Genomic DNA, 23,325 nt, shown 5'->3' with positions numbered 1-23,325 from the left:
GGGGCAACATCATGCATTTCAACACATTTTGCCAGGAGGCAGAGAAATTTGCAGTTTTATGCTACTCTACACATTTTGCCATAGCATACGTCATAAGCAATCTGGGGGGCCTCCGACCTCCAAGGGAATCGACCTGTTGAATATGTCATGTGTTGACATGTCCCCCCCAACCCCATGTGGCAATATCGCCTATGGCATGGAGAGTAAAGAGAAGATGCCACCATTAACATACAATAACTCTGTTCATTTCAGTTTTGGTGGGACTGGCCTATTTTCGGTTAGAATATGAATATGTAGGCCTTAACCCTACTTGTTTGTTAGGTTGATTTTTGATAGGGACAAATTATTCTATTTCATGTACAGTTGTCTATGAACTTCTGAGTCTTGACGGACCCATTGCTGCTTTGCTTTGTCTGGTTCATCAAGTAACAGAACAGCCTCTTCTCTACACCTCAAACGCAAGGAAAGTATCCCATGACTTTAACTTTGTTAGTGGCCAGCTCCTTGTAGAAAATCCTCATCACTAGATATGCTTGGGCCATTTCTGATGGCCTGTGATAGAGAAATAAGAGCTTGGAGGGGAAACTGATGAGCTGTCCTGAATGGGAGCTGTCAGAGAGGAAAAAGGAGAGGGAGAAAAAAATAAGAAAAAGGACTATCGATCACCTATGTTCCTATATTCTGAGCCGTGGATGACATCACCCCAGGTCTTTCACACCTACCTGTGGGTTGGGTTTGTACATTGTAAACCTTTGACCTCCTTTTATGAGCCTGACAAAGTTAGGACACCGGGCACACACTCCTGATAAGGAGTCCAGTCAGAGCTGAGTAATATTCAAACCACATATTCTTCTGACTTGCATGCTAGCGAGAGCCATGAATGTACATGTTCTTTGCTCGCTGCTTTATACAATGTGCACAAACCTTTTGCTGATAGGCGAGTTGTTCCAGTTGCTTCAATTTCCTTTTGGGCTCCTGTGTGCTAGAATAACTACCCCCGGTGTGTTTGGGTAGTGGTGGGCTTCTTAGGCCATGTTTCTCCCCTCACCCCTCCTTCTTGACGGATAAGGATGGAGTGTGCTGTGTGCCACTGCCGGCAAATGCGGAATGGCTGCCGGGAGATGACTCATGCTCAACTCACACACACACACTCTACACTCTCTCGCTCCGTCTCTCTCTCGCACACACACACACACAAGCGCCATCTGCTTGTCAAGGAGACTGAATCATACTGTATGTGGGGAAGCACTTTTGAGCAAACAGCCTGGAAGTCAGGCACGGCCGCTGCTGCTTCCACCATGGTCAGGTTGGTGATGGGGATGTTGTGTCGTCTCGCACACCGCGACCGTCTGCCGATGGAGACCATGAGGAATTTGTGACCGTGGCCGCGGGATGTAGGAGAGATGTCCGATTATAAAAGGCAAGCCGTCCGGTTTTGTATTTCCGCCGCTTCCCTGGTTTCTGTTAGCCATGTCTTTCTGTGTCTACTCTACAATGTCCTCCTCCTCGCTCATATTCTGTGTGGCTGTTGCTGGAAGGGCTGCTGCTCGTGACTACTGCGTGGTTAGGATAAGGTTTTGTTTTGGCTGTGGCGGAATAGGTTAGAGGAGCGAAGCAATGCTGCCACCTTTTACAGAGGAGATTTGGTGTTTTCTGTAACGCCGGGGGCTCTCTCTGGCTTGTGCTCTCAGGGCTTTAGATGTGTCATCATAGAGTACATTCGTTGGCACTCTGCGAGATTGTTCTGGATCATCCATGTGGGATCCGTGTTCATGGATCTCAGGGAGACGGATCGTCAGCCTTGTTTTCCTTTACCCAGTTTATTGGTCAAAACTCGAAATGAATATTCATTGTGTTTGGAAGTGCCGCCAGGGTATCTGGGATAATCATATCGTGTGTGTGACAGAGAGAAGATGTGGGAGGGAGAGAGGGGTGACCTCTGCAGTGGGAGAGGAATTACTCCCCCTCTTTAGTATGTACTATCATGGCCGCTACATTCCAGGGGTGTCAACAAAACCCGAGCTTATCGTGCTCTGGGGGTGGGTGGGCTGTGGAGTCATCATCCCTCATATGATATCAAATACTGCCTGTCTGTCAGGATTTGACACAACAGTTTCCCTGTCTAGTGACTCACACCCAATTCACATGCACCTGTGTATCTGTCTGGGATTTTATATATAAAGGATTGCTGCTGATTAATTCATTTGTGTACCTTTTTGCATTTACGCTTTTAGCCAGGTGTCCTTATTTCTCTGGTGTGCATTTCTCATGCTTCTTGGCATGGTTTGTACATGTCTCTGAGTTGGGCCTAGCTTGTCTGAGGGTGTATGTGTGGGAGTGTTAGTGGAGGTGTATCATCACTCATGCTCTCTTCAAATGCCAGATGGACAGTTAGTTTACCATATTAAAAGCCATGGGCACATAGACATATTTCAACTGCTATGGATGGAAGATTCCTGCCTAATATATCGTCAAATAGCTAAATCTGAGGTAGTGTAATGTATATAATTGTGCTGTACCCGTGGTATAGCAACGCTGATTCTTACATGACTAGACTTGCCTCAGTATCCCTTTTGAAAGGCCCTGATGACTAGAAAGACAAATGTAATGAACTGGACTTGTTTATTTACAGGTGTCCTGGATGTGCATGACGAGTAGTGTAAGGGTGAGATTAGGGAAGTGACAGTTTGAAAAAAACTATGGAGATTTAGACGGCCATGACTTTTTGTAAAGCTGCGTCTTTCTGTGTTCTTCATATCTGGTTTCAGGCAGCCGCTTGAATAACTGATATTTGGTACCTTTTTCAGCAGCTTGACAATATCATTTTAAATACCATGTTATGCAAAGCCATACCACTGCTAATGGGCGTTCTTCTTTAAAGCTGTGTTAATTGGTGCTACTTTGTGTCCGTTCAAATATGGCAGAAGGTGAGGGGGTGATGCAGAGTGCGTTCGCGGACCAATTTCACAGCGCAGATGTACGTGTGACTCATCATTTTCAGGGGGGGGTTTTGTTCACGAATAAGGGGTTTCGTCCTGTGGCTGAATGCAAATATGTAAGTTTCATTTATATCAACCATTTTGTTTTGTTGTGTGTGCACTGCAAAGCAGATTCACAATTGTGACCTCATGTTTCAGCATGATAATCCACAGCCCCATGTTGCAAGGATCTGTACACAAATCCTGGAAGCTGAAAATGTCCTAGCTATTCCATGTCCTGCGTAGTCACCAGACATGTCACCCATTGAGCATGTTTGGGATGCCCTGGATTGACGTATGACAGCGTGTTCCAGTTCCCGCCAAAATCCAGCAACTTCGCACAGCCATTGAAGAGGAGTGGGACAGCATTCCACAACAGCCAGATCAACTCTATGTGAAGGAGATGTGTTGCGCTGCATGAAGCAAATAGTGGTCACACCAGATACTGACTGGTTTTCTGATCCACACCCCTACTTTATTTTTTATTTTTTTTAAGAATACAGTATCTGTTACCAACAGATGCATATCTGTATTCCAGGTCATGTGAAATCCATAGATTAGGGCCTAATTAATTTATTTCAATTGACTGATTTCCTTATATGAACTATAACTCAGTAAAATCTTTGAAATTGTTGCATTTATATTTTTGTTAAAATATAAACACGACATGCAACAATTTTTGTGAGTTACAGTGCATATAAGGAAATCAGTCAATTTAAATACATTTATTAGCCCCATATCTATGGATTTCACATTAATCGGCAGGGGTGGGCCTGGGAGGGCATAGGACCCCCCCCACTTTTGCGCCAAGCCTGTCAGAATTAGTTTTCCCCACAAGGGATTTACTACAGACAGAAATACTCATCAGTTTCATCAGCTGTCTGGGTGGCTGGACCCAGACGATCCCGCAGGTGAAGAAGTCGGATGTGGAGGTCCTGGGCTAGCGTGGTTACAAGTGGTCTGTGGTTGTGAAGCCGGTTGGACGTACTGCCAAATTCTCTAAAACAACGTTGGACGCGGCTTATGGTAGAGAAATTAATATTCAATTCTCTACCATCTCTGGTGGACATTCCTGCAGTCAGCATGCCAATTGCACGTTCTCTCAACTTGAGACATCTGTGGTGTTGTGACAAAACTGCACATTTTAGAGTGGCCTTTTTATTGTCCCCAGCGCAAGGGGCACCTGTGTAATGATCATGCTGTTTAACTCTTTAGGGATAGGGGGCAGCATTGGGAAGTTTGGATGAAAAGCGTGCCCAGAGTAAACTGCCTGTTACTCAGGCCCAGAAGTCAGAATATGCAAAACACTCTAAAGTTTCCAAAACTGTTAAAATAATGTTTGAGTATAACAGAACTCATATGGCAAGTGAAAACCTGAGAAAAATCCAACCAGGAAGTGGGAATTCTGAGGTTTGATGTTTAAGTGAATGCCTATCGAATATCCAGTGTCTGTGGGGCCAGATTGCACTTCCTAAGGCTTCCACTAGATGTCAACAGTCTTTAAAAGTTGTTTCAGGCTTATAATGTGAAAGGGGAGCGAATAAGAGCACTCTAAGCAGATGGCCCAGGTGAAATCCTTTAGTTTAGTCACGTGCGTGGCCGTGAGCTCCGTTCCCTTTCCCCAACCAGACAGTATTGTCCGGTTGAAACATTATTGAATATTTATGATAAAAACACCCTAAGGATTGATTAGAAACATCGTTTGACATGTTTCTACGAACTCAAATGGAACTTTTTTGACATTTCGTCTAGACTTTGTGCCTGCACTTTGTGCATTTGGATTACTGGACTAAACGCGCGAACAAAAAGGAGGTATTTGGACATAAAGATTAACTTTCTCGAACAAAACGAACATTTATTGTCTAACATGGAGACCTGGGAGTGCCATCAGATGAAGATCATCAAAGGTAAGTGATTATTTTTAATGTTATTTCTGACTTTTGTGACACCTCTCCTTGGTTGGAAAATGGCTGTATGGTTTTTGTGGCTAGGCGCTGACCTAACATAATCGCATGGTGTGCTTTCACCGTAAAGCCTTTTTGAAATCGGACACAGCGGCTGGATTAACAAGAAGTGTATCTTTAATCATATGTATAACACTTGTATCTTATATCAATGTTTATGATTAGTATTTCTGTAATTTGATGTGGCTCTCTGCATTTTCACCGGATGTTTGTTTGAGACAATGCATTTCTGAACATAACGCCAATTTCAAATGAGGTTTTTGGACATAAAGATTAACTTTATCGAACAAAACAAACATTTATTGTCTAACATGGAGTCCTGGGAGTGCCACCAGATGACCATCAAAGGTTAGTGATTAATTTTAACGCTATTTCTGACTTTTGTGACACCTCCCCTTCTTTGGAAATTGGCTGTATGGTTTTTTGTGGCTAGGCGCTGACCTAACATAATCGCATGGTGTGCTTTCACCGTAAAGCCATTTTGAAATCAGACACTGTGGTTGGATTAAAGAGAAGTTTATCTTTAAAATGGTGTATAATAGTTGTATGTTTGAGGAATTTTAATTATAAGATTTCTGTTTGAATTTGGCGCCCTGCAATTTCACTGGCTGTAGGCCAGGTGTTCCGCTAGTGGAACCCCCTTCCCAGAAAGGTTAATCCGCTTCTTGATATGCCACAGTTGCCAGATGGATGGATTATTTTAGCAAAGGAGAAATGCTCACATAACAGCAACGTGCACAAATTTGTTTACACAATTTGAGAGAAATAAGCTTTTTGTGCGTAAGGAACATTTCTGGGATCTTTTGTTTCAGCTAATGAAACCTGAAATATACATGTTGTGCATGTATATCAGTCAAAAGTTTGGACAGGGTTTTTCTTTATTTTTACTATTTTCTACATTGTAGAATAATAGTGAAGACATCAAAACTATGAAATGACACATGAAATCATGTAGTAACCAATAAAGTGTTAAACAAAATCAAAATATATTTGAGATTCTTCAAAGTAGCCACCCTTTGCCTTGATAACAGCTTTGCACACTCTTGGCTTTCTCTCAACCAGCTTCATGAGGTAGTCACCTGGAATGCATTTCAATTAACAGGTGTGCCTTGTTAAAAGTTTAATTTGGAGAATTTCTTTCCTTAATGCGTTTGAGACAATTAGTTGTGACAAGATAGGAGTGGTATACAGAAGACAGCCCTATTTGGTAAAAGACCAAGTCCATATTATAGCAAGAACAGCTCAAATAAGCAAAGAGAAACCACAGTCCATCGTCACTTTAAGACATGAAGGTCAGTCAATCCGGAAGTTTCTTCAAGTGCAGTCGCAAAAACCATCAAGCGCTATGATGAAACTGACTCTCATGAGGACCACCACAGGAAAGGAAGAGCCAGAGTTACCTCTGCTGCAGAGGATAAGTTCATTAAAGTTACCCGCCTCAGAAATTGCAGCCCAAAGAAATGCTTCAGAGTTCAAGTAACAGACAAATCTCAACATCAACTGTTAAGAGGAGACTGCGTGAATCAGGCCTTCGTGGTTGAATTGCTGCAAAGAAACCACTACTTCTTATTGCTGCAAAGACACCAATAAGAAGAAGAGACTTGCTTGGGCCAAAACACGTGCAATGGACATAAGACTCGTGGAAATCTGTCCTTTGGTCTGATGAGTCCAAATGTACGATTTTTGATTCCAACCGCCGTGTCTTTGTGAGATGCAGAGTAGGTGAACTGATGATCTCCGCATGTGTGGTTCCCCCCCGTGAAGCATGGAGGTGGTGGTGTGGGGGTGCTTTGCTGGTGACACTGTCAGTGATTTATTTAGAATTCAAGGCACACTTAACCAGCATGGCTACCACAATATTCTGCAGCCATATGCCATCCCATCTGGTTTGTGCTTAGTGGGACTATCATTTGTTTTTCAACAGGACAATTACCCAACACACCTCCAGGCTGTGTAAGGGCTATTTGGCCAAGGAGAGTGATGGAGTGCTGCATCAGATGACCTGGCCTCCACAATCACCCGACCTCAACCCAATTGAGATGGTTTGGGATGAATTGGACCACAGAGTGAAGGAAAAGCAGCCAACAAGTGCTCAGCTTATATGGGAACTCCTTGCAGACTGTTGGAAAAATTCCTCATGAAGCTGGTTGAGAGAATGCCAAGAGTGTCAAGAATGCCAAGGCTAAACTAAAATATATTTGGATTTGTTTAACACTTTTTTTGATTACTGTATGATTCCATAAGTGTTATTTCATAGCTTTGATGTCTTCAATGTTACTCTACAATGTAGAAGTAAAAATAAAAACCCTTGAATGAGTAGGTGTGTCAACTTTTGACTGGCACGTGTGTGTAATATATATATATATATTTATATATTTATTTTTGGTGTATATAAAAGCACCTGCTCTACATCCTCATTTCTAACTGACTGACCCCAACTTTCCCCCTCTCTCAACCATACAGTGACAGCTACATTGTGCGCGTCAAAGCGGTGGTCATGACCCGGGACGACTCGAGTGGCGGCTGGCTGGCCCAGGACGGTGGATGCCTCAGCCGTGTGGGCGTGTGCAAGGTGCTGTCGGCTGAGCTGCTGGGCCGAAGCAGCTTCCTCATCCACGGCGAGCGCCTCAAAGACAAACAGGTAAAGCCCCTGCTGGCACTCAGACTCAAATCCTGAATCGTTACAGTAACAATTAGCTCACTAGCTTCCGAAGTAAGAAGTGTCGTTGGTAACGTGGGATCGAATCCCGTCCAGGGCAGATAAGGGTTGATTCTGTCACACGCATTTAGAATGTATTCACAAATCCTTAATTGTCACCAATTAACGTTTTTCATGTTACCCAAATGTGTTTGTCAGATATCGATCCTCAGCTTTTTCCCCTCTGTTTCTCTTTCTGTTCCTTTATAGATAATTCAGGTATTAGAATCAGTGTGGGCTTGTAAAAAGAGGCTTGCACTTTCAGCATACTTTGTTAGGAGCATTGTTTATAGTCCATTCAAACGTGTGCCGCCTCCCAGGTGATTTTGGAATGCTTCCTGAAGAAGGATCTGGTGTACACCAAGGCCACGCCCACATTTCACCACTGGAAAGTGGACAACAAGAAGTGTGGCTTGACGTTCCAGAGCCCGGCCGATGCACGCGCCTTTGACCGCGGGGTCAGGAAAGCCATGGAGGACCTGACGGAAGGTACGGGAGGGGATGGCGAAGACTATGAGGGCTGTATCTCAATGCTCTTGAATGGTATACGTCCCTTTCCTTTATAGCCACCGATTGCTGAAAGAGGTGGATAGGCAACCACCATGTTGGTTTAACTTATCAAATGCGTTTAGATTATCATAGCAAGAAAAGGAAGATGTTTGATGCTATGGGAATGTGGAAGTCCAACTAAAGTGGTTCAGCCTCCTGCGCTTCAGGTTACTCACTATTGGCTTGTTCTGCCATCTTTGTTTTCCAGGATCTACCACCTCTTCTTTGACCATCCAGAACGAGGCCGAGTTGGGTGACGACGATGTTTTCACCGTGAGTCCTTCCCCTTGTTCCTCTATTGTAGTTTCAAACACCAGCAAGTTCAGGGACATAGTAAACACTTGAGAGAATCTAAGTTTGTCTGTTTTGGTTAGGGTCAGGTTTTTAGTCCCACCCAAAACTCTGGGCTTCATATCAATAAAGATGGTATGTTTCCCATCTATGGTCATGGCTGTCCACTTGCATGTTGGACTCCATATTGTTCCCGTCTACAAGATCACCTAGTCTGTGATTGGTCGGGCTTCTCGCTCGCCTTCACTTATAGTCCCTTTTTTTCTTTTTTGAAGTGCGTGTGAAGATTTCAGTTATTTTAGTTTGGCCCATTTCGGGAAGAGATGGCCCTTTGTTTTTGAGCAGGAGATGGCTGGTGTGATAGTAACAGGCGGCTGGTGGGGTGGAGGGAGAGTAGGAGGAGGAAGAGAGAGGAGAGAGGAGGGGTGAGGGGTAGGTATCCTGTAGTGTTTTGACCAGACTCCGCCGCCGCTTGGCATTTGGTTTGTCGCCGTCACAGGAGATGAGGAGCAGCAGGCAGGGGTCGCGAGGTCTCTTCCTGCCCACCCCCCTTCCCTCCTCCCACTCCCCACCCCCCTTCCCTCCTCCCACTCCCCACCCCCCCTTCCCTCCTCCCACTCCCCCTCTAAAACTATCATTAGCAGCTGCTTCCTAGCAAACTGCCTCTGTGATTTAACACCATGGGAGGGGGGGGGGGAGACTGAGAGAAGGAAACGCCTTGTGTTGTCTCTCTCTCTTCCCTCATGTCTGGAGAGAGCTTGGGGTTTTTGGCCGGCCCTCTTGGAAGAGGGAGTTGGTGTGTGTGTGTGTGTGTGTGTGTGTGTGTGTGTGTGTGTGTGTGTGTGTGTGTGTGTGTGTGTGTGTGTGTTTTTGCACTGATGCTTCCTTCAGCTGTGTTTTGAATTGCCTCCGTTGTGGATTTCTGCAGATGGATGTTTTTGTTAGCAATTGTGGATGTTAAAAGAGCACGTTTCTGAAGCAAACGTCTAAATAAATAATTTAAAATGTTTGAGGTGATTAAACATGCTAATTTACTTGAGTGCAGAAGCTGTGAAACGGCATGTTGCTAGCATAGTTCAGTTTCCCAAAGCTACCAGCTTCGACACATTAGACAAGATGGGTCACTTCCATCTGTTTAAGAACAAGAAGGCCCGCACACTCTTCTAACTCCCAATTCTCCGCATTACTGCCAATGTTTCGATCCGAAACGGTTCTTATTCAGGTCAAACTAACAATCTGAGTGCTCACTTCCCAAAATATACACGTTTCACGTCACATGACCATTATGCGCGTGACGCATGGTGGGTGTGGAAACAATTCAATTCACTTTTGTGCACAATCAATCATAATTAATCAGAGGTACATATGGTCATAAAGGATTATCTACATATGTGTTCAAGTTAACCAAGGCAACAGTAAAAAAAGATTGTTGGAATACCCGCCAATATGACCATTACGCACAAGTGGCACGCAGGCCGTAGATATAATTTCAGTGACCTATTTCAAAAACAACTTGTGTATCTCTAATAATTTGATATCAATGAGATGGGCACATTAACTACTTACAGAACCTAATATATACAGTGCATTCAGAAAGTATTCAGACCCCTTCACTTTTTCCAGATTGTTACATTACAGCCATATTCTAAAATGTATTAAATTACCCCCCCCCCCCCCAATCTACACACAATACCCCATAATGACAAAACCAAAACAGGTTTTGAAACATTTTTGCTAATTTGTTATAAAAAAAAATATCACATTTACATAAGTATTCAGACCCCTTTACTCAGTACTTTCTTGAAGCACCTTTGGCAACAATTACACCCTGGAGTCTTCTTGGGTACGACGCTACAAGCTTGACACACCTGTATTTGGGGAGATTCTCCCATTCTTCTCTGCAGATCCTCTCAAGCTCTGTCAGGTTGGATGGGTAGCGTCTCTGCACAGCTATTTTCAGGTCTCCAGAGATGTTCGATCGGGTTCAAGTCCGGGCTCTGGCTGGGCCACTCAAGGACGTTCAGAGACTTGTCCCGAAGCCAGTCCTGCGTTACCTTGGCTGTGCTTAGGTTAATTGTCCTTTTGGAAGGTTTCTAAAAACCTGTTTTTGCTTTGTCATTATGGGGTATTATGTGTAGATTGGGGGGGGGGTGTAATTTAATACATTTTAGAATATGGCTGTAATGTAACAATGTGGAAAAAGTGAAGGGGTCTGAATACTTTCCAAATGCACTGTAGATAAATGTGCAAAAAAAATCCCAAGTGCCTTGTGTTCTAAAAATATATTTTCCATACGAGTACCCAAAGAAATCATGCGAGTACAGTCAAAACATTTCAAATACCCAGAGCTAGCTAGAATGTGGCCACCTCCGGCAGTTCACCAGAACACTGCCCTGAATGCCAGTTCAGTTCCTGGCATGGATAACATGAAAACCTCACACAACAAGGCATCAAAAGCATCGTTCCAGTAAGACATGCATGCATACATACATACATACATACATACATACATTTCTGCACAGCTATAACTGCAGTGTGTGTTGCTGTTATATCACAGGGTTTTGAATAGGCCTAATTTCCAGGGAGGAGAGAGCGAGGGAGATGTACATGAGTCATAGTGGTGCATCTGCAGTGGAGGCCTCTGCCTGGCAGCCTCCATCACAACTGCTACTGCTGCCTGACCCACTGTACTGTACCCAGCCTACACACAGTTAGCTAGCCTAGCGGACATGCTAATATGTTACTTATTTATCTAGCTAACACTTAAAGGGACACTGCAAGATTTTGCAATGTAGGTTGTTTTTCTACTTACCCAAAGTCTCTGCGTGCAGTTCGGAGATGATTTGAAGTAAGCATATCGTTAGCTTAGGGCAATGGCCGAAGGTGCATGAAGATGTCGGAATTCAGATATGACGTCACACTATCCACGGAGCTTTTAAACTACAGTGCGCAACATGGTTCAATGTGCCAATAAATCAGCACTTGTGAACTTTTTCAGTTTTTCATATTGCCAGTGTCTTGGAGCTTAAACTGGGATCATGTATACTGTGCTATATGACGATACAAAGAAAGAGTAGGCCCGCATAACAAAGAGCAATCTTGGTAAGCAAGACATTTGCAGTAAGTGCATGGATCTTTATACACCTTCGCCATTCCTGGAAGTCTCCCAGAACAGTAGGCAGCTCCTCTCAAAAGCATGGTAAAATATTTTTAGTCTTTTAGTCTTACAAAAACCTCTACAATAATATTTTATACATTTGTAAATTTGAATGATAATCATAAGATACGAGATTTTATCCACTTCCTCATTCTCTGTCCCGTTGTCGCATAGAGATGTATAGAGAGCAGAACATTTCTATCTTTACCATTATGGTATCGGTGAGCGCCATTGAGACAGATAAAACGTTGCGATCGCTGTAGATCTTTGACAACGGGAACGAGAATGACGTGGATAGAAGATCAGTCAAATTAACAAATTTACTATGAATAGCTTTGTAAGACCTTAAGCTTTGGAGTAGTTGGAAGGTCTATTTCCCTGCTTTTGAGAGGTGTTGGCTACTGTACCGGGAAACTTCCAGAAATTGCTCTAAGCTAACGATATGCTAACTTTAATCATTTCCAAACTGCACGCAGAGACATAATGGCTTTCAATGAGCTCGTCTGACTCTGGGTAAGTAGAAAAATGACCTACATTTTTAAATCTCGCCATGTCCCTTTAAGCTAGCAAACATGCTAACACATAACTAAGACATGCTAAAACGTGATGCTGACAAGATTACCAAGCCAAGAGAAAAAACACAACTAAAGAACATGACTAGGAAATGGTAAAGTACTACACTACTACTAACTGAGATGGGCCTTCACTGCTACACAACTTTATCCACTCAACATTAATAATAGCAACCTGATGATACTAGGCTAGTGAATCCGTCCATTGTAACTAATTTGCTTTCCTCTTGTCTGGCGTACTTTTATCCTAAATCTGATAGTAATGGGAAGTCCAGGTCCTTGCACTCGCTTCCCCTCTTTCTCTTCTTTTTTTACTCCTTCTCCCTTCCGATGGCATCAAAGAGGAAAAGGGCCTAGCGTGTCGTTTCCACAGGATGTCCAGTCAGAGGGAAGAGGGCCCGTCAGTAATCCGTCACTGCCTCCCTGTTTACATAGCTGGCCCTACTTAGAAAAAGCAGGTCCGCTCAAGGGAACACTCCAATTCGCCTCGCTTGCAGACACCCCCCCCTGTTTTTTTGGTTGTATTCTTTTGGAATCTAGCCCCATTCCCCCGTGGCCCAGAGAGCTAGCCTGAAGAGGGGGAAGGTCACATTGTATTAGATAGGATCTGTCTTTTTCGAAAAGCCTGAGGGAACTGAAGTCCCGGCACAGATGGAGGAGAGAGGACAATGACGAATGACCTTTATTCCCCCCCCCGGGGCACTAGAACAATATTAGTCAAGAGTAAATAACACACTCCCTTGGATGATGCAATGCTTCCTCCTCTTTTTGGAAGGTCCGGTGTGACTGGTGAGATTTGGAAAGACTGTTGGAATGTCTCCCTTTGGGGCTTGTGGGGGGGGGGGGGTGTTTAACAAGGGTGCAGGAGGCTCAAACGCCTCACACTGCGTGTGTGTTGTCTCACCTTTTTGGACATCAGGGTGTTTTTGAATGGGCTGCTGGTGACCAGACTGTCTACTCTGTAGTGTCTGAGGCTGAGGGTAGTTTTAGAATCGCCAGCTGCCGCGAGTTCCATTCCTGTGTCTGGTCTGGAGGCTAAATTGATAATTAGCTCAGCCACAAATACACCCCTCCCCCCTCCCCAACCACAGAAATCATTCCGAGCACAAGAACACACATGCACACACACTTACAAATATATCCCTTACATATGCGCACACACACAAACACACTCCCAATTAGACCCCGGCGCACACATCCCCCAACCGCCCCACAGTAATCACACACACACACACACACACACACACACACACACACACACACACACACACACACACACACACACACACAGCTCCTACCATTTGGCTTTCCTGTGCTGTAGGGCACAGTGGCTAGTAGCTGGCTTGTGTGTGCGCTTGTGCGTTTGTGTGTGTTGCTCTGTAATTACCTCAAAGGGCTCCTGCCCCCAACCAGATGCAGCCCCTTGCCTTAATCTCCAGTCTTTATTCACCTCCATTCACCCCCGAACCAAGAGATGATGAAAATCTCCAAACAAGGCAGAGGTATGCCTTTGAAATCAGAGGCTGCGCCACACACATCTCCCCCCAATCAACACGCCTGGTGGACTTCCGTGGCTTTTGTGATGAACATGGGCAATTTAGCCCTTTTACATTCCATTGGTCTTGCGCTCTTAGTGCTCAGGAGCATTTCTTTCTCCCTCTTTTTATTTTGTCCCCCTCAAGCCCCGCTGTTGGGAGTAAATATCTGAACAGGGTCTGTGTTTGTAATCATTTCCATCAGACAGGGGCTCCTAAAGAACATTTCTCAACCCTAACCAAGCTCTTGGCATCGCCCAAGGAAGGGATGCCACTTTTAGCGTTGGTCGGGCTCACTGAAGCCCTCTATAGCAAGTGGCTGGGGGTCCAATAAACTTTAGGACTAAGAAACCAGAAACCGTCCAAAGTGAATGGGAGTGGACTAGAGGTGGTGCTCTCATTTTGACATCATATGCCGTGGCCGGATTCCCCCTCGTCTGATTACCGCAGTCTAGCGGTCCTCTGGCACACGCCTTGGCTGCGCAGTGTTGTGGTAAGGAGAACTGGGGAACCAAGTTGGCTCAAAAGCGCACCGCCACATGAAAGAGGTGCCCCGCGCCGGCCTCAGCTGGTGACGCAATCGACCACACTTCTGGTCTTGCTCGACGCTAAAGGGGATGTAAGTCTCCTAGCTGGAATTAATTTAACCTACCCTCAATATAAAAGGGAGACTTCAGAACAGTTTTTCCCACTTTTGTTCTTGAAGGAATTATTTTTTGGGAGGCGTGGGGGGTTGTTGGTTAATTACATACAGAAGTAGGGAGATTATGACTCTGAGCCATGGCAGGCTTTTACCTTAGCAATGGCCCATTGAGCGTGTGCCATGTGCAGGTCGGTTTGTTGGTCTCTGTGTAAAGGGCCGATGGGAGTCTGCTTCCCGCATGGCTTATCATGCCCAATCAAGGGTGTCGTTATCTCCTACCCACTGGGGAAAAACTCCCCCCTCCTTCTGCATTTCCTGGGCCATTTGGACCATTGTAGTCACTTCAGACTAGCTGTCAGATTTTTTTTGCATTTCTTTGGCTCCAAAGTTTGTGGTATCGTTCATTACATTGCTAAGCCAAAACGTCTCAGTGTTTTGTGGAACATCTTTGGTCCACTAAGGCCAGACAAAATTGATTCACTGTTTAACGGTGAGCAATTTTTTTTATTATATGTATATGTACACACACACACACACACACACACACACACACACACACATACACACACAGTTGAAGTCGGAATTTTAAATACACTTAGGTTGGAGTCATTAAAACTCATTTTTCAACCACTCAACACATTTCTTGTTAACAAACTATAGTTTTGCCAAGTCGTTTAGGACATCTACTTTGTGCATGACACAAGTAATTTTTCCAACAATTGTTTACAGACAGATTATTTCACTTATAATTCACTGTATCACAATTCCAGTGGGTCAGAAGTTTACATGCACTAAGTTGACTGTGCCTTTAAATAGCTTAGAAAATTCCAGAAAATTGTCATAGCTTTAGAAGCTTCTGATAGGCTAATTAACATAATTTGGGTCAATTGGAGGTGTACCTGTGGATGTATTTCAAGGCCTACCTTCAAACTCAGTGCCTCTTTGCTTGACATCATGGGAAAATCAAAAGAAATCAGCCAAGACCTCATAAAAAAAATTGTAGACCTCCACAAGTCTGGTTCATTCCTGGGAGCTATTTCCAAACGCCTGAAGGTACCACTTTCATCTGTAGAAACAATAGTACACAAGTATAAACACCATGGGACCACGCAGCCGTCATACCGCTCAGGAAGGAGATGCGTTCTGTCTCCTAGAGATTAACGTACTCGGTGCGAAAAGTGCAAATCAATCCCAGAACAACAGCAAAGGACCTTGTGAAGATGCTGGAGGAAACGGTACAAAAGTATCTATGTCCACAGTAAAACGAGTCCTATATCGACATAACCTGAAAGGTCTCTCAGCAAGGAAGTAGCCATTGCTATAAAACCGCCATAAAAAAGCCAGACTATGGTTTGCAACTGTACATGGGGACAAAGATCGTACTTTTTGGCGAAATATCCCCTGGTCTGATGAAACAAAAATAGAACTGTTTGGCCATAATCACCATCATTATGTTTGGAGGAAAAAGGGGGAGGCTTGCAAGCCGAAGAACACCATCCCAACCGTGAAGCACGGGGGTGGCAGCATCATGTTGTGGGGGTGCTTTGCTGCAGGAGGAACTGGTGCACTTCACAAAATAGATGACATCATGAGGAAGGAAAATTATGTGGATATATTGAAGCAACATCTCAAGACATAAGTCAGGAAGTTAAAGCTTGGTCGCAAATGGGCCTTCCAAATGGACAATGACCCCAAGCATACTTCCAAAGTTGTGGCAAAATGGCTTAAGGGCAACAAAGTCAAGGTATTGGGGTGGCCATCACAAAGCCCTGACCTCAATCCTGTAGAAAATTTGTGGGCAGAACTAAAAAAGCGTGTGCGAGCAAGGAGGCCGACAAACCTGACTCAGTTACACCAGCTCTGTCAGGAGGAATGGGCCAAAATTCACCCAACTTATTGTCGGAAGCTTGTGGAAGGCTTTGACCCAAGTTAAACAATTTAAAGGCAATGCTACCAAATACTAATTGAGTGTATGTAAACTTCTGACCCACTGGGAATGTGATGTAAGAAATAAAAGCTGAAATAAATAATTCTCTACTATAATTCTGACATTTCACATTCTTAAAATAAAGTGGTGATCTTAACTGACCTAAGACAGGGAATTTTTACTAGGATCAAATGTCAGGAATTGTGAAAAACGTATTTGGCTAAGGTGTATGTAAACTTCCGACTTCAACTGTGTGTGTGTGTGTGTATACCAATTTTTATTTATTTATCATTAGGTGGATAAGGAATAACAGTAATTTACCACATTGTTCTCGGCTATATGCACATGGACAATAGAAATATTACATTTCAGACTGATTTTAAGATTATTAATTCACAAATTAACATTAATGAACATTATTCACACAGAATATTGCATTCTGTTATACATCCTATCATACTCAAAAAAATCTAAAAAAGTTATGTATGAATGTATTATCAGTTCATTAATCTACTTAATTGTGTAGCCTGACAAATTAAAGAATGACTGACAATAAATAATTAATCAAATTTAAATGTTGATGCATAATAATGAGTTAATTTCCTGAATGCACCTCTATAGCCTAGGCGTTAACAAAATATTCATACAACTATGATTACAAGGAACCGGATACATTTATTTTGTGCCCCTACACCAAACGCGATCACGACACGCAGGTTAAAATATCAAAACAAACTCTGAACCAATGACGTCAATTTGGGGACAGGTCGAAAAGCATTAAACATGTATGGCAATTTAGCTAGTTAGCTTGCACTTCCAAGCTAATTTGTCCTATTTAGCTAGCTTGCTGTTGCTAGCTAATTTGTCCTGAGATATAAACATTGAGTTGTTATTTTACCTGAAATGCACAAGGTCCTCTACTCCGACAATTAATCCACACATAAAACGGCCAACCGAATCGTTTCTAGTCATCTCTCCTCCTTCCAGGCTTTTTCTTCTATGAACTTATATGGTGATGGGCATCTAAACTTTCATAGAAGACTGGCAAACCAGTTGGTCTTACAATCACCCACGTGGGTATAACCAATGAGTTGATGGCACGTGGGTACCTGCTTCTATAAACCAATGAGGAGATGGGAGAGGCAGGACTTGCAGCGCGATCTGCGTCAGAAATAGAAAGGAGTTCTATTTTAGCCCTTGGCATCGCAGACGCTCGTTGGCCCACGCGAGCAGTGTGGATGCAATAATTGAATAACATGGATTTCTAAATTTATTTTGCGACGCACGCGATGTGCCCGGTCTGGTCAGCATGTTAGGCCTCTCATAGACTAGGCCTTGTAGAAAGAGGGTCAATCAAGTCAGGTCTGCCAAACGAATGTAGCATTGGAAAAAAATGCATAAATCCCCCAAATACATAAATCCAGCCATAGAGTATAAGCTTTAATCATCCCCCAAAAATTGTTGTTTATAACATGTACAATTCGAAGCATCAACCCATATCGAGCAAGCGTGACTAAATTCGAGCCCAGTAACTTTGCTCACCGCATCCTCCTTCGATTGTCTCATCTGGCTGCCAAGAAAATCCCCCACCTGCTGATCTGCACGAACTTTGTGTGTGCCACTGGCGATGTACTTTGCTGGACGTGCAAGCTGTTCTCGGCTGCGCATCATCACTTCAAACGCATTCCGTCGTGGTGTTATCGGTTGGCGTACTAGTACTGGTAGTACCGGTAAAATGTAAATTATGAATCGCAAATCACCATACAGCTGACACACTTCGATTTTATCAATCATTTTGAGTTCAATTTGGTTGTCCAAAATACTATCAGCTTGCACTGCGTCTTTGCTGATGAATGCCCTGATCTCTGGCCAGTCAATTGGTTAAATTACATTGTTTCGTCTATTAATCGCTTCTAATAGATCTGAAAATGACGCAATAACCATGAATTTAAGACTGTTTGTTTATAATGAGGGACGTCCCACGTTTAACCTGGACACAAATAGTAGGAAATTGCGCTGGCTTCAGCCATGACTGCATGAGAGCGAAATGAAACCTCTGCACGTCGCCTGTAGGTGCGAGCGTGTGTGTTTCACTGTCCAATCCGAGGCTCGAACATGATCTGAGCACGTGATCTGAGGCTGTTTGGTGTCCTGGGCATCAACTTGGGAAAGCCTCAAGGGAGAGCCGCATATATTGCCCAACAAATAACACATCAGATATTTTCTTTCAGTGTGGAAAAGTGTCCGTTAACGTTGGCCTAAATACTGCGTGTTGAGTTAGCGTAGCCAAACACAATGTGCCAGAAAGGAGTGATGTTTTCTAATGGTAAGCTTGGTCTGATATTACTCCCATGTAGTCATGGGACATGTTCATTAGACACCAAGCAGAAGAAAACACACCAAAACGGGAGGGCTATCTGAAACTGTCCAATAAGAAATGCTAATTTTCAGTTGTAAAATGCTGTCTGTTGCGTGCCCTAATGAACAGGACCCTGTCCTGACTCGTGTTTGGTTTTGGTCTGGTCTCTCAGAATGCCACAGACAGCTCATCCAGCTCCTCCCACTCCCAGAAGAAGGAGCCCCTGCAGCTGCAGACCCTGGCCCCGCCCAGCTTCTGCGAGCCGCGCCGGCACCACTGCATCCTGGGTCACTTCTACGACCAGCACCGACACTCGGACCACTACTTCCTGGATCAGGTGGGTGGCTGGGGGACGACGGTGGCGAAGGTTGGTCACCAAAACTTTGATCTTGAATTTTTTTTTTAAATGCATTGGAGCTAGAGGGTTACGGCTATATTCTTTACTACAACAGATAGGTGGGAGGGACAGAGGGAATGGGTGTTCTTGAAGCATAAACTATGTGTGCTAGTGTGATAATGTATTTCAAGTTAGGCCTGGAAGTTGACTGCTTGTTGGAAGACATGTTTAGTTTTGTAGTTTGTAGACTGGTCTGTGTAGTTCTCATCTTTTTTGCTCTCCTTTATCTCTGCAGTCGGTTCCCATGTTCCCACGCCACGTCAGCTTCCAGGTGGAGGAGGAGGAGATTGTGCGCATCAACCCTCGCGAGCGGACCTGGCTGACTGGGTACGAGGACTACCGGCACGCCACCGCCGCGCGCGACAAGCTCATCCAGCACCCCGAGGACACCGACGCCTACGTGCACTTCGCCAAGAGCGAGCCGCCCAAGCACGACTACACCTACCCTTACCCCCTGGGCCTTGATCCATACCAGCATGCAAGGGACCCCAAGATAGGCTGCGTGGACCGACTAGGTGGGGGTGGCCTTATCGGGGGACACAGGGCGGTGGTCACAGCCCAGCCCCGCACCATCCAGCTCAAGGGCAAGCGGCGGAAGGAAGACGGCGAGCGCTCACGCTGCGTCTACTGCCGGGACATGTTCAACCACGAGGAGAACAGACGCGGGCGGTGCCAGGAGGCGCCGGACCCCATCCAGACGTGCATCCACCGGGTCAGCTTCATGTGGTGCGCGGACAGCCTGCTCTATCACTGCATGTCGGACCCGGAGGGCGACTACTCGGACCCGTGCTCATGCGACACCAGCGACGAGCGCTTCTGCCTGCGCTGGCTGGCCCTGGTTGGGCTGTCGCTGCTGGCCCCCTGCATGTGCTGCTACGCTCCCCTGCGCACCTGCTACCGCTGCGGGGTGGCTTGTCACTGCTGCGGAGGCAAGCACAAAGCCGTGGGCTGAGGGCAGGGAGGTGCCAGCGGAGAGAGTAGAACAGAGACACATGGAAGGGACTGGACCAGAAGAGGGTAGAACAGAGACACATGGAAGGGACTGGACCAGAAGAGAGTAGAACAGAGACACATGGAAGGGACTGGACCAGAAGAGGGTAGAACAGAGACACATGGAAGGGACTGGACCAGAAGAGGGTAGAACAGAGACGCATGGAAGGGACTGGACCAGAAGAGGGTAGAACAGAGACACATGGAAGGGACTGGACCAGAAGAGGGTGGCCCCGCTATTCTTTTGTTTTGTGTTTTTGTTTTCGCTGTTGCTTCTCTCGGCCAAATTCCAGATGGGAAAACAATCGGCTTGTCCTGATTCTTTTGGAAATGGAAGTTTCTCTCGGTGGAAAGAAAGAGAAAAAAAAATACATTTCCTATTGTTTTTATTTTTGTTAGTTTTTTTATTTTTATAGGGGTACCCTGCCTACGGCTTCCACGTCCTTGCATTACAAAGACTAAAATAATGAATATTCATTTATATATAAATATATATAAACAGGTACTTTATATTTTTACACTCATGTGTTTTAAAGGCTTGAATATTTTTCTTTGTGTTTTGTGTGAGGTCAGTGTGAGCGTTGTTTTCTGAGGGGGGCTCCCACTTTGTGTTACCCTCGCCATGGCTCACCACCAATCACAGATCAAGCTGGTTCCCGCCTGTAAAGCAGAGGCACTTAAATCAATGTGTGTCCTAAATGGTACCTTATTCCTTATGAAGTGCACTACTTTTGATCATAGCCCAATGGGCCATAGTCTAATGTAGTGCAATATATAGGTAATAGAGTGCCATGTGGGACGCAGCCCAACTGTGATCACGTCTGCCCCTACCCAGCCAATGAAACAAAAGAAAAGGCAAACGTTTAACCAGTGTTTCCTCGTTCTGCTCCTTGACTAGTCCTGACCTAGCCTGGTCCCAGATCTGTGCTGTTTTGTCAACTCCTATGGTTATCAATGGCTATAGGAGTTGACTATACAACACAATTAGACCTGGGGCCAGGAAGGTACCTGACTATACTCATTTTAAAACCAAATTCAACCTAATATCAATTAATGTCAGTGGAGACACACCTGGAAAAAACATGGAAGTACCATTCTACTGCTCATTCAAGTTAGACTGAATGTATTGTGGATTCGGCTCAGAACAGAAGATAAAATGGGTCAGGAGGGGGAAACCCTGCTTTAGAGTGGTGTGTGTGTGTGTGTGTGTGTGTGTGTGTCTTTGTGCAAAGGTCTGGAAAATGGAATGGGCAGCAATGTATCCCTGATTGCTATTGTTGTGACTTCAACTAAAAGCCAAAATGACAAAATAAGCTGCAGCATTTATATAGAGTATCTAAATTTGTCATTTTTTTGAAGATAATAATCCTCAATCAACTGTTTATTACAGTGGAGGAGGAGAACTCAAGCCTTAGGTGACCTTTTATTCAGTTGATGCTTGATGTTGATCTTTTGATATAGTTTTTATTTATTTGCCTTGCTAAATTTAGACACCAGCCTAGGGGACTGGGGGGTTAAGAGGAAGGGAACGGTCCTCTTGTAAACTAAACACAGCCAAGAGGGGAAGAAGAGGGGTTTTTTGCCACCTTTTGAGATGGATGATGTCGTTGTCCACTACAGTGTCAATGGTGCTTTCTTTAGCGTGTCTTTTCTTTAGTCTTTCAAAAGGATACTCAACGAGGCTGTCAGGGAAACGCTATCTTTAGAGTCTTGCTCAACTTTAAAAAGACAGTTTTGATCTGGTTGCTCATCTTTCCCCACTCCCTTCAAGGGTATATGATTGTGGGTTCTCCAACGAAGGGACCTGCTAGCACACCTGATTCAACTAATCACCTGATCGTGTTCTTCAGTCTATACCACGATTAGCTGATACGGGTGCGTTACTGCAGGGCTGGAACGAAAGGCTGCACACCCAGGAGCTCTCAAGACCAGAGTTGTGGAGAAGGGTTTTTATCTATTGTTCTGTAGTCCAATAAATCCAACTTCCTGGTCTTTTACTCGGTATTACATTACAGCCAATGGCAAGGGAGGAGGCTGTCTGTCAGCCAATCACGTCAGTCAGGCAGGTGGTGTCAAAATGTATACAAAAATAAAATGGACGCTACAGTATGTATGTATGTATGTATTGAAACAAAAACTAGCCTCAAATATAAACCACCCTGTAACCTCACCTCGTGGGAGGAACATTGTTTGATCTTTCTCTGTATGAAGCACAACACTAATCAGAAAACCCTTATGAACAAAATGCGCAAATTGCTGTGAAGTACCCGATCTCGAGTCGCATCAATGTGGTAGAAAAGACATCTTATGCCATCTATCCCAGTCATACATGAACTAATCGTCATAACCATTCAAGTACCAAGCAATGTCTGGGGTTAAATGGGTGACGGTACCATGGCATTGTGGATTCTGTACAAAAGCTGTCGTTGTGTCCATGTCTTTCTCTGTACTCTCTCTCTGCCTTTCTTCCTTCCTTTTTTTCTGCTGTGTGTTCCTGTTTGTCAGCTTTGCAATACTGTTGCCATTCATTGTAGAGAAGATCCTAGTTTTATTTTTCTATCTGTGGTAAAAGAAAAGTTAACCAAAAGCAGTTTGTCTGTTTTGGTGCGGTGTCTAATTCCTGCACACATTTAACTATTAAAGGAAAGTGCCTGAAGCATCCTCTTCATCATCTCAATTTATATATATATATATATATATATATACTTAGTCTTTTTTATTTTAATGTTAAATCGATTGTTTTGTCTTTTTTTTAATCTGCATTTTTACTTCTGTAAAAAAAAGCTCAAATATATATATCAAGTGTATGATGTACATTTTAAGTTATATTTTTGTATTGTTTCTAATATGATCGTCACGACTCTTTGCTTTTAAAAAGAAAAAATGAGAAACGAGAAATTAACATCTGTATAAATGCCAATACATCATATGGAAACTAACAGAAGCATGGCCTGGATAGTAAGTACTTTTCCATGTGTGTGCGTGTTCATTTCCACTGTGTTGTACAGAGACATGGTTTTTGAGAGATTAAACCATGTTACAGTGGCATCTCACACAGCCTGAACATTTATCCCGTATACATAGCATCCACATAGTATTCCTATAGAACCTTTCAACAGTAGTTCAGTGTTGTAGCCCAGCACTTCCCTGTGTTGCATCCGTCCTTTAGGAGCATTGGTGCGGGGGGGGGGCAGCTGATCGACCTCATGCTACTCGGCCTAGTACCATCCTGCTGCAACACGGTAAATACAAACGTGGGCCGGGG

General features: G+C 44.1%; 1 protein-coding gene across 4 annotated transcripts in view; it reads left to right on the top strand.

Annotated features, from left to right (window-relative positions):
* The window catches only part of LOC106564848 (sprouty-related, EVH1 domain-containing protein 2), a 32,156-nt gene extending 9,440 nt beyond the window's left edge, over positions 1 to 22,716 (top strand). The window contains exons 2-6 of one of the 4 annotated variants that reach the window (XM_014131305.2): positions 7,406 to 7,583; positions 7,961 to 8,183; positions 8,398 to 8,462; positions 18,846 to 19,040; positions 19,306 to 22,716. In XM_014131305.2, coding sequence (XP_013986780.2) covers positions 7,406 to 7,583; positions 7,961 to 8,183; positions 8,398 to 8,462; positions 18,846 to 19,040; positions 19,306 to 20,022 — 1,378 coding nt within the window. In that variant the 3' untranslated portion in view covers positions 20,023 to 22,716. The remainder of the gene's footprint in view (positions 1 to 7,405; positions 7,584 to 7,960; positions 8,184 to 8,397; positions 8,463 to 18,845; positions 19,041 to 19,305) is intronic. The other 3 variants (XM_014131308.2, XM_014131307.2, XM_014131309.2) reach the window with 3 other exon arrangements.
* Positions 22,717 to 23,325: the final 609 nt, after the last annotated feature.

This window comes from Salmo salar, chromosome ssa12 (assembly GCF_905237065.1).
Source record: "Salmo salar chromosome ssa12, Ssal_v3.1, whole genome shotgun sequence".
Classification (NCBI taxonomy): domain Eukaryota; kingdom Metazoa; phylum Chordata; class Actinopteri; order Salmoniformes; family Salmonidae; genus Salmo; species Salmo salar.
This window is presented reverse-complemented; position numbering and strand designations above follow the sequence as displayed.